Consider the following 11,963-nt stretch of genomic DNA (forward strand, 5'->3'; position numbering starts at 1 on the left):
ATTGCGCAATTTATAAGTGTAAACGTACTTATTGGATCAAATATAAAATGTTATTATTTAAGTTTTTGGGCGTACTGCGCATTTTATCCGGAACAATTGTGATTTATGACATAACTTTACGAGTTGTTTACCCGATCGATGCAACAGTTCAAGTGCGTAAATGCACTTAAAAACGGTACAAAAAAATTAATGAATCGTAATAAACGAAAGTGAACGGCGTCCAACACGTTGTTGTTGTTGAATTTTTATTTATAGACGCAATTAGATAAAAACAAGTTTTATTATTACAAAAGGAATTCTTGAATTTATTTTAATCCGATTAATTTAGGTAATTAATTAAATAAACTTGATTAAAAATAATAATTTTTAATAAAATCTTTATTTATGAAGATATAGGCAACTAATCTTACTTAGTTATGACTAAAATTTATTTTGATTTTATCACTAAATTTTTATTAATTAATTATTTCTTGATTTATCAAACAAAATAAGCTTTTTAAACGAATTTTTTTTTATATTAATATATAAAACTTTGTGACTAACTTCACTTCGTTTACAAATTTTTTTTTTAATAACATAACCTCAAAATCAAAAAGTAAATTGTTATGGTAAAAACGGTTTTAATAAATTTAAGGTAATTATTTCAATCCCTCTTTATTTTAGGGACATTTATTATCAATGTACTTACATTTTGTCTGTTTAATTTGAGACCATCGAATTTTTTGAAAAAATTTAAATTTGTTAAGATTTCTTTTATTGGAGGTTATGAAACGCTTTATTTACCAAGGTAAGATATAAATTAATTTAATTGCGATGAGACGTTTTGATATGTTTGTAGGATTATCAACAACGTTGAATCATCAATCGATATTACTCCTAAATGTATCTTTTAATAGAGAATTCTTTTTAAATCAATAAATCGAACTTGGGTAATTTTATATATTATAATAAAGATTTTCCTACAAATATACATAACACCTAACAATATCATTTTATATTTAATCTCATTTATTATTTCAATTTTTTTTTGGGATCTAATAATACTTATTCACTCCTAATCCTAAATTTGAAAATTGACTAGGGCTATTATTAAAAAAGAAAATTAATTAACAAACTAAAGTAATATTTCCATTATCAGCACCAAGAAGTAATAAACGATTCAACGGTAAAACCGCCATGGACGTTAAAATCCCTTTAAAAGCATCCGATCTTAATTTGGTGCTTGAAAAAGACGCATCAACATCGATTGATGTATACACTCCAATTCGGTTCGCAGTTGTTCCGGAAATCAACTCGGAATTGTAAAGATTAAGGCAGTGAACTGGTTCGGTGGTTCCCCTACACAATGAAAATAATCTGTATTACAATAATCGTTTTGGACTTAATTATTATTTTTTTACTTCATAGAGAACTTAAATTTCCCATCAGCTACATTCCAAATGGAAACGTTTTGATCCAAACTACTTGAAATTAACGTTTCATCATCCGGCGTCACCAATTGGAGCACTTCACTTTCATGGGCTCTCCACGTTGCTAAAATTTGACCCGTTCTTGAATCCAATACGGTTATGTGGCCGGAAGATTGTCCGGCGGCGAACCATAATCCCGATTTCGAAACTGCTATACATCTTATTAAATTACCTTGATTTACATTTACCTAAAAATTAATTTACGTTAATTTTTACTTAAATCATCAAGCATTTTAACTTACTTTTAAATCGTGAGTATACGAACAAGTTCTTACATCAATAATTCGAAGCATCCCTTCAGTTGTGGCCGCATAAATTTGCGTGCTAGGTACTGGCATGGCTTTAATTGTATTAACAGGTGGACTTCTTGGATTTTCTAACACTTCAATTAATTGGCCTACAAAGGGATCCCAAATATGCACCGTTCCATCACATGAAGCAATCAAGCGATTAGCCTCGACGAAAGTGATTGCTAAAATTGATTTGCGATGCGAAGTGTACGTCCATTGGCAGTTACAGATGTTAGAGCCATCACCTTGACTCCTCAAAGACCACAATTTCACCGCTTTATCCTTACTACCACTTAAAAAGCTGTTTTCGTTATCTAAAACGCATAATGATTTTACCGAATGAGTGTGCCCCGTGAAATTTTGAAGCTTTATTTGTTTAAAATTAAACATTGTATCTTTATCGTGTCGTCCAATTTCATGTTCCCAATAAGCCAACCAATTCCCTCGTAAATGTCGACTTGTATTTTGGATTATATCCGGGTTTCGGAATGAGGAGATATCTTCTGATGTTGTTTGTAAATCGATTCGATTTCCAATTAACGCTACATTCGTTCGCGATTGATTTGCTTTTATTGGTGTAGGCCCTTGATTTTCGATTTTTATCGTGGGATTATTAGTTTCTGGGGTGGTTATTTTTTCATCTTCAACATATTTTTGACATAAAGCATGGACGGTTGAGTGGTTTTTTAATGAGATTTCTAATGATTCGAGACCGATTTGTTTTAAAAATGGTATATAGGCAGTGTGTGCTAACTCGGACGTAAAAACACTTTTTAATTCATCCATTGCCTAAAAAAATTTTTTAGGTTATTTTTCTTTTTAGGTTATGATTTTTTTTTAATTTACTTGATCAATAGTAGTTTCATTTTGTGATTTATTCGTTTCTGTAGGTGGTGAAATACTATCGGGGGAATCAGTTTCTCGAATTTTTTGCACAATTTCCCCTGGCTTAACGGTCCACTCGGTGAATGAGCCATCCCTTCGAAGTTCAATGTAAGTTTCTTCAAGAGTATCAATTAAATTGTCTTTAGCAAAATTCTAAAAAGAAAATCAATAATATTTTTGGTACGAATCGATAATTAATTACCTTATTTCGTATTCTTATCGTATTAAAATATCCATCCTCTTTAATTTTTTCAAAAATCATGAAAAATCTTTGCAGCGAAGGTACAGCGAGTTTAGTTCGCGTATTATCGGCCCCCATTCTCAACGATAATATATACAAAGTATCGATAAATTTCCTTGCGAGAACATTCCGTGAAATCGAGCCATTAGGAAAAGCGTATTTAGTTGATCCTAAGAGACGTACGCATGGATGGAGAATACTTTTTAAGATGTCATCCTAACAAACATTAATTAATTAGCTTTTTTATTATTTACAAATTTTTTCAAAATTTTTAAACAACCTAACTTTTGGTAATTTGTTTAATACCTAATAGATGGCGTTATTTTGACGTTTATTAAACGGCAAAACAATTATAAATAATTTACTTACATCTAAATGTTCCATTAAAGTTGAATCGGCCAAATAAGGAATAACGTGTTTCAACAACGACAAACACGAAATAAGTCCCCCTTCTAAATTGAGCGTTAATTTCCGTTTACACAAAGCAATTAATTCGCTCATATGTGGAAAATATTGCAATAAAATGAATTGTTCCCCATACAAAGCGGCGATTCTTCCCAGACAATCTAAAACTTTGGAAGCGTTTCGGTCTCCGATAACATTTGAATTTCCCACGTTTAAATCGAAATTTTCATTAAATAATGATCCATTTTCGTTCTTTTCTAGCGGCATTAAATTGTCTTTTCCAACATAACACAGTGTGAGCATTTTTAATAAATTCCTCGATAAATATCGCGCGGAAAGAACGGGCCCCAAACGATGAGATAACCACATTAAGCTATCGGCGCTTGCATCCGATATTTTTAAATCATTCCGTGTTGTTTGACGTTTCAATAAATAATTTGAATCATAGCTCGTGCTGGGTTCCGAATACGAAGTTGATTCGTCGAATTCAAAGCTCTTTTTGCTACCAATTTCGCAGGAAATGTTTCCTAATTGAGATGATGACGGAATAGGAATCGTTGGGGACGCTAACTTTTGAGCATTATTTAAATCATCGAAATTTTCTTCATAAACTTCCTCGGCTACGTTTAATTCTAAATGTTCTATAAGCGATTTTAAAGGCTCCTCCCCTTCTTGTTCGAACTCAAAAACCTCCGGTTCCGTTACTACAACTTCAACTTCTTTTTTAATAGAAATATTTTTTTCCGATTCACTCGACTCATCTCCTGGGGACAACTCCTCGGCATCAATCGTTTTTAGATGAGACGTTTTCCTTATTATCTTCTCGTGTGTGTGCAAAATAAAATCAACTTTATCGTAATCTCGATATCTTCCAACAGCTTCAACCAATGACGTCACAAAATTATCTAAGAACCTTTTTAAGCCAAATCGGATGATTAATCGCATCAAAAAAGTGTGGTGATATAATTTAGCGATTTTGCTGTTATAAGGAATTGTGTTTTCGCTTGGTTCATTTTCATACAACTTTAGCATTGATTCCAAAAATATTTCCGACGATTTTTGGGGCCCTAACACTTGCGAAATCGGATCGAATAAGTACCAAGCCGCCAAAACGGAAGTTGGAGGATACTCAATCATCGTTTTTATGTAAGGTACTAAGATATAAATCAAATCAATTTCTGTTGAAGTGTTTAAATTATTTAATAAAAACTCCATATTTTTAGCGCACGCTTTTACTTTGCATTCGCCGATATTTTGTTCAAAAAGCACTTTAGTTCTTTCAATCGTCTCATATTCCGTGCATAAAAACCCATCGCAATCGAAATGATACAAAACTGATAATTCCTGGGAAACATTTTCGAAATTTTTAATATTTTTTAATAAACCATATAAAATTAAGTATTTCGGTGTAAATGGAATGGAAGAATTTAGCGGCTCTAAAAGTAAATGAGCACTTGGTGGGGGTAACCCAACATCGGTAACAACCGGATATTTAAATTCTTTCAAATTCACTTGATCAGGCTGCAATAACAAATTGGCGATGTAACGGATACAAAACGGGATGTCATTCGAACTCCTTAAAATCGATATGCAAGTTTTTAAACGCTCGTTTAATCCACGATTAGTAACTCGACGATTTAAATCCGTACTTTTTAATGTTCGTATTTGTTTGTTCATGAAGATCTCGATGATTAAACAACCCAAAATTTGTAATTCTTTGGTCCTTCTTGACGAAATTATTTCCAAATAATTACACATTACTTTGAAATTTTCGATTAAATCGCCTAAAAAAAGATTTTAATAAGTGTGGTTATGTTTAACTGTGACAGTTCTATAAAAATTAAATTTGAGGTTATGTTAACTAAATGACAGTTCTATAAAAATTAAATTCGAGGTTATGTTGACTAAATGACAGTTCTATAAAAATTAAATTTGAGGTTATGATGACTAAATGACAGTTCTATAAAAATTAAATTTGAATTATTTACCTTTATTTCGTTGAGGTTGATCATAAATCGGGAATGAATACGATTTCTTAGAATTTTTACGTTTCCCCTCGAAAGCTTCGGTAAAAATCCGATTCGTAAAAGCGTTTTGAATCGTGTCATCACCAAAAAAATCTTGCCCAATTTTGTTTTCGGGTAAAATTATTTTTCGACTCTTCTCCGAATGGAAAGTTTTTGAATAAAATCCGTGTTTGTTTTCTAAGTTGGTTAATAATTGTGCTGGGTTGTATTCTTTCGGTAAATAAATTATTCCGGTGTTTAACGTTGATGATGGAACTGCGAGTTGATTGGGTTTTGCTTTTTGTGGGGTAACGTGCGACATAAAGGTGGGATTTTTCGGACCTAAACTAGCGCTTCTTTGCCCACTTGGACTCCGCGACATTTTATTCTCTTTTTGTTCTTCGTTTAGAGAGGAGCGGCTTCGGGATAAAATCTTTGTGAACCCCAACGGAGACCAATTACAAACGTTTGAATCGCAAAGATCGTCTTCTAATTCATCTTCACTTTTCTCAGTTTCCACTGTTATTGATGATAAGCTGTGATCGCGGCTTTCTTAATAAATAAATAAGTTATAAAGTGGTTTTAAAAAAATTTCAGGTTATCTTACTGTATTTATGTGATTTTTTGATGTAAATTTTCGGCGGGATTTTTCCCCAAAATAAATTATTTATTGTTTTTGGGGGATGTGGTTGTGTAAAGAGTTGGACTATTCCCGAACTCGTTAAATTTGAGTGATCATCAACTAATTGTAAACAAACATTTTTGGCTTTTATTGCAGCCTGGCCTGACAACCTAAAAAATATGTTTTTAATTAACACAAACAAATCACTTTTGGATCAAACTAACTTATATCCAAACGTAAGATCAATCCAATGATGTAATCTTTCAGAAACATGTCCCCCTTCCAAATTTTCCCGATGCTTCTCGACGAAATCCTCAGGGCCAGAGCACCAAAGTGGCACTTCAAGGTCATCGAGATCATCGTGAATGCTTCGAAAAACAGAGGGGTCATTAAAAAACTCTGGGATGCATTCATCGGGGGTCCACTCTTGTAAGCGTTGAATTGAACTGGGGTATTCGGCTGGGACCCAATTTGTTCGGACGTATTTACAAAGAACTGATTTTGGGGTCCTCCTTGACATGTAAACGTAATAAGTTATCGATGAAAGAACATCAGAAACGTGATGGGGGGTCTCCTTTGATGAGCACTCATACATTAAATCTAATTGACGGTCACCTTTATTTAAGCGATACTTCGATTTCTTCAAATCCCTCCAATTTTTTCCACACCTAAAATTAATCAGGAAATTAAATTTTCATTAATAAGTTAATTTAATTACCTCGATGAAAAATCCGAAACCCACGGAAAAACATGGTGGCAATTCGGATCACCGTATTTCCTGCCCGATAAATTATTCAACGCCGTTAAATAAGTGAAATTAGAAATTTGCCCTTCAATCCACAACTGACACAACTTCTCCAAACTCTCATTACTAACTTGTACTTTATCGTAAGTTTTAATACCGCAATAAATACATTTAAAGTTCTCGAAAACATGGCCGTGTTTTGAGCAATCGTACGAAGAGTTCTGCGATTTTTTAAAATCTTTTATAGGCGGATCTTGTACGTACAAGTTCGATTTTAATTGTGGAAAAATCATCAACCATAAATCATCGTTTAAATAAATATCGCTTAAAGTAATATCACCGATTGTCAAACTCCGATCGTGTAATGATTTTAAACAATTTAATAATTGGTATATTATAAATAAAGGTTTTGTGTAGCACTTTTCTAGAATTGCAGGGCTAAAAGTAACACAATCGTTTAAATTGTGCTCGATAAACGGAATGTGCAATAAAAAGATTGCATTTAATGTTTCAACTCCACAAACGGCCGGTAAAACATTCGAATGCACATGGAATGTTTTTGAATTCTCACTGATTTCATTTGGAACGCAAATATTAATTATTTTACACCCATAAGTTCTTATTAAAATTTCTCTTAAAACATCGTTATAATCCGTTAAGGTTATTTGCGATTCTCTGTTGTTTTCGTTATATAAATTGTATTTTTTATACGATTCTTTCCATAAATTTTTGTAGTTTGTTTGGGCAACGTATTGGATTAACTGTGCAAATAACAAAGGTGGTTCATCTTTGACATTATGATTTCGTACTCTCGGCAAAGGCATCACTTTAACTTCATGTTTTTTATAGACGCCAATAAAAATTTTCATCCATGATTGTCCTAAATCTTCATCCGAACTTGGCCAAGCATCAAATTTTGATTTTTCCGTAAAATCCGTTAACCGGGAATGTTTCACTAACGACCTTGAAAAAATTTGGATTAATTTTTAATTAAATTATAAAAAAAAAATTACTTTAACCAACTACGGTGGACTAAACCTATAAACCTATCTTCTCTCGAGGTGGATTTCAGGTACTTCTTTGGTATACCCACTTCTTCGAAAATATTCTCCATAATTCGATTAATAAGTAATAAAAAATCACAATGTTTTAATTATTAATTAAATTAAATATTCGATGATTGTTAATTGTAAACATTGTTATGATTACGTATAACATAACCTAAAATATTTGACATATCATCATATGTCAATTTTAATTTTGTCAAAAAATAAATGTTTATTTTTATTTCATTCATTTGCCTTTTTTTCAATTTTAATTAACTACTATATTAAATTAAATAATAATTAATTTGTAATACGTTTATTTTATGAATTACATAAAAGAAAATGAGCGCCATCTTACGGATGATTATGATGAATGCAATTCAAATTCAATATAACTATACTTCCTTTTATTAATTAATGAGTAATTTAATAACTTAATTAATCAAATAAGAAGAATTAAATGGAAATAATAAATAGATTAATTATAAAAAAATTGATAATAATTGTCTCAAATTATTAAAAAGAAAATTTTATTTATAGCGCCATCTATCAATCAATTTTTTTATTGACAAATACAAATCATTTTTCGTCATTTTCCACAACGTTTCATTAAATTGCACAATATTTTATTCGTCATTGATTCATTACATATATAAATTAGGTACGTCCCCTTTACACTCGTATTAAATAAGTGCTTTCTTTACAAAGCGGTCTCAAATCTTAAATTCCGTTATCTAACCTATATTAGGTTGTTTTTGACGTTTGTTACAGTTATTGTAAAGTGTAAAGTAATTTATTATAAATAAACAATGAGTAATCACGAAGAAGATTTCGTAATAATCAACAACGAAGATGTGACGGACGAGAGTATTGCGAGGGAACTTGAGAAAGAAATCAACGCATCCGATGGTTCTGAACATTTAAGCAAAGCTTTTATATCAAACGATGAGGCCATCGCTAGGGAATTACAAGGTCAAATCGACAGGGAGTACAATGAGAGTTTAAAAAGATTGGAGAGGTTACAAAATGGGACCTCAAAGTTGAATATTTCTTATGAAAAATATAAGAAATATGAAAATTATGGTAAACATTAAAATAACTGTTATTTTTTTTTATTAAGTAATTAATTTTTTGTTTAGATGGGTACGGAGAAGAAGATTATGATGAGTTTGATCCCGGAGATAACGTTGATTGGGACAGATTCGAAGCTGTTGATAGAACGTTTAATTCCGTACCACCGTGCGGGTATTTATTTAATAAAGATGGAACGGTTGTGACAAAACACGATGTTAGCTTAAACGGACAAAGGAATATGAAGAGATTGATGAGTTTACCCCCAAATGTCCAAACAGGAGATGGAGCAGCTTCTCATATGGAGATATCAAATAGCGTTTTAAATGGGTAATTAGTTTGTGTTAAATTGGTTGCCTATCTTATAAGAAGAATTTTTTTTTTTTTAGGTTAAAACTTCACTCCCAACATGAGATACATCGCGAAAATATGCGACGTAAAGATAAAGACGATACAAAGGATCGCAAATTAGATAAAATTCGTAAAATTGGATTAATCGGAGTTGATCAAAGTACGAATGATACGATTCATAGTTTATTCAAAGGAATTAACCCTTGTCTTAATGCAATTAATGGACGAGTCGGTGAAGGAAAAGAATCATTGATTTATTTTGGGGAAAAAACTCCCGATAAAGCGTATTATTATATTAATGAGCGCCCAAACTTCGATTGTATTTTAAAATTATACAAAATCGATGGGCACGATTTTAGGCAACAAGAAAAGTACATAGCGGGTGATTATCGTTATAAGGATCGTTATAATTCAAAGATGAATAAATTTAATATAATTTGTTTGTGGGCGGAAAAGGAGCGCGATAATTTGGTACGCTTGGGAAAGTATATTTCATGTCCAGAGCCAATTATGTTGAAAAACAACGTGTTAGTGATGAGTTTTATCGGTAATAAAGGAAAACCAGCGAAAAAATTAAATCAAAGTAATTTATCCACCCGCGAATACTTCTCAGCTTACGAACAAATCATCAAAACCATGAAAAAGATGTATACAAAGGCGCGTTTAGTCCACGCCGATTTATCCGAGTACAACATTTTATGGCATAATCAAAAATGCTACTTCATCGATGTGAGTCAAGCCGTTGATATCGCCCATATTAATGCTTTTGAGTATTTAAAAAGGGATTGCAAAAATATCATTGATTTTTTTGACAAGAAACATATAGCTGGTACAATGACGAAAGAGGAATTATTTAAATACATCACCAATGAAGAATACAATGATAAAATTGGGTTGGAATTGTTAACGATGACTTTTAAGGAGAAACATCATCCCAAAAATCATGATGATCATAAATTCGAGGAGCTTTGGGCTAGATCTAAAGCTAAACTGGTTGGTGTTTAAATAATTTGTAAATTTAAATTGAAATTCAAATACGTCAATCGTTAAATAAAAGTGTTAATAAGATGCAAAAAGGGTGTCGTTTTTATTCTGATGAGATTATTTTTTTATTCCCGGCTCCTCCGCCTCTTTTGCGCAATGACGACAAAGATAAATACGCCCACATCACCCAGCTCCTTCTACGCCTTACTTTTATCCTCTTCCACGGATTCCGCGTCGTCGTCAAGATACCCAGGCGAGCTTTAAAGCCGCCCCGACGTCCACGAACTCAGTTGATCCCCAGGCACCGAATAAAAATGATTAAATTCTTGCAAACTACAATTATTTTAAGTTGCCTCATTGTTTTAAATGTTTCTTTACCGACATCTATCGTCGAAGAAGTCAAAGATAATGACATAAGGAATTTTAAAGGTTATTTTTTTTTTATTTAATTAAATTTGATTTTTATTTTTTGTGTTATAGTTAAAAGAGCCCATGATTCCCAACCCCAACCCGGCGTTTTCTACAAGAAACCAACAGCTATAAAAAGAGGTAAAAATAAAAATTGTAGCAATATTGTTTTTTGTTTTAAATAAAAGGGGATTGTTTAGATACGACAAGAAATGAGCAACTTGTACCAAATTGGGGGGCTAACGAAGTTTACCCCAACTTAGGGGGGCTAACTTACATCGGGTCGAATGATTACTCCGACGAAAAAGCCCTCACCGATTACGAAAAAGCGTATAAACACGCCGAAAATCAGGTTAAATTGGACGAGGCGCTCCGCAACGCAATTTTAAAATCGGAGATTTATGGGGAACCCACCTCGATGAATCCTTATCGATACTACGTTGACGATCAGAAGAAGAGAAAACGGAGGGAGGCACCGAAAAATAAACTCAAGTAAGATTGTTAATCAAATTGTAAGTTAAAAATTGATTTCGTTACCAAAATCGGACAAAACGTAATTAATTGAAACAACGGGGTGGGTTTTGGGGAGGTGGAAAATCGATAAAACCACGCGGAAACTTGTTGCTACGTCCCACGCGAAACACGACCTCCAAACATCGATTTTTTAAGACACAAAAAAATTTATTTTAGCTTTCAAAATAGTTTTTTTGTTTTAATTTTTAAGTGTTTAGTTACAATTTTTATTTTATTACCGCATTAAGTACACATTTCTAATACATTTATTATTCATTTCCATTACTGTCAAATTTGACGTTTAAAAATCGTCAATTAAAACGTCATTAATTGACATTTCCCATTAATTTTTCGATTAATATTTATTTATGCAAAAAAAATCTTCGAATTTCATTATGTAAATTTAAAAAATCAATTAATTTATTTTTTTAGATATGAGAGAGTTAAACGCGACACTGAGTTAAACCCCGAAGAGATTTTAACGGTTTTGAGCCTCCTGGACAAAGAGAGACAAAGAAATCCCTCTTTCGATAACGATTTAAACAATTATTTAAATCAGAATTATTTTAATGGGATCTCCGATGATGAGGAAACTTGGTTGGATGGGCCAGTTTATCCCCATGTATCCCACAGCAACAAAAACTCGAAATATTATTACGAAAAGCCGACTCAAATTTACGGAAAATATCCCGACGTTTTCGAGTCGAAGCCGAAGCGGTTTAAAATCGCGAAAAGGAAGAACGACCCGACTAAGGAGTTAAGATATTTAAATGGACCCTCCGTTAACGATTATTACACCTTGGCTCAACTTTTAAATAATCAACGTGAACCCAACGTACCCGTTTATCACAGGGCCGTATTATAAATATCCTCGATGTTTGCCAAAAAAAAATTTTAATGTCTATAAACACCATAATCGTAAAATTA

General features: G+C 32.3%; 3 protein-coding genes across 6 annotated transcripts; 2 read left to right on the top strand and 1 right to left on the bottom strand.

The window, feature by feature from the left end:
• Positions 1-663: 663 nt before the first annotated feature.
• On the top strand, positions 664-10,207 carry LOC111426385 (serine/threonine-protein kinase RIO3). 3 transcript variants are annotated; one of them, XM_023060885.2, is made up of 4 exons: positions 664-787; positions 8,481-8,792; positions 8,849-9,110; positions 9,170-10,207. In XM_023060885.2, exons 2-4 carry the CDS (start codon positions 8,519-8,521, stop codon positions 10,134-10,136), a joined length of 1,503 nt encoding a protein of 500 aa, XP_022916653.1. In that variant the 5' UTR covers positions 664-787; positions 8,481-8,518; the 3' UTR covers positions 10,137-10,207. The 3 variants fall into 3 exon arrangements, with proteins under 3 accessions (XP_022916653.1, XP_022916652.1, XP_071051820.1); XM_023060884.2 differs by lacking the exon at positions 664-787 and adding an exon at positions 8,272-8,370; XM_071195719.1 differs by lacking the exon at positions 664-787 and adding an exon at positions 8,337-8,370 and having other exon boundaries at positions 8,458-8,792.
• Positions 925-7,888, bottom strand: LOC111426383 (WD repeat domain 81). 2 transcript variants are annotated; one of them, XM_023060880.2, is made up of 11 exons: positions 7,677-7,888; positions 6,637-7,626; positions 6,143-6,586; positions 5,904-6,088; positions 5,279-5,848; positions 3,255-5,074; positions 2,847-3,101; positions 2,606-2,797; positions 1,712-2,548; positions 1,401-1,657; positions 925-1,356 (listed from the first exon to the last, which is right to left on the bottom strand). In XM_023060880.2, exons 1-11 carry the CDS (start codon positions 7,775-7,777, stop codon positions 1,107-1,109), a joined length of 5,901 nt encoding a protein of 1,966 aa, XP_022916648.1. In that variant the 5' UTR covers positions 7,778-7,888; the 3' UTR covers positions 925-1,106. The 2 variants fall into 2 exon arrangements, with proteins under 2 accessions (XP_022916648.1, XP_022916649.1); XM_023060881.2 differs by having other exon boundaries at positions 925-1,338; positions 7,677-7,887.
• Positions 10,199-11,960, top strand: LOC111426388 (uncharacterized). Its single transcript, XM_023060887.2, has 4 exons — positions 10,199-10,544; positions 10,596-10,664; positions 10,724-11,015; positions 11,469-11,960. The coding sequence occupies exons 1-4, from the start codon at positions 10,199-10,201 to the stop codon at positions 11,899-11,901; spliced, it is 1,140 nt and encodes a 379-aa protein (XP_022916655.1). The 3' UTR covers positions 11,902-11,960.
• The last annotated feature ends 3 nt before the right edge of the window (positions 11,961-11,963 follow it).

This window comes from Onthophagus taurus, chromosome 5, assembly GCF_036711975.1.
Source record: "Onthophagus taurus isolate NC chromosome 5, IU_Otau_3.0, whole genome shotgun sequence".
In the NCBI taxonomy this organism is placed as follows: domain Eukaryota; kingdom Metazoa; phylum Arthropoda; class Insecta; order Coleoptera; family Scarabaeidae; genus Onthophagus; species Onthophagus taurus.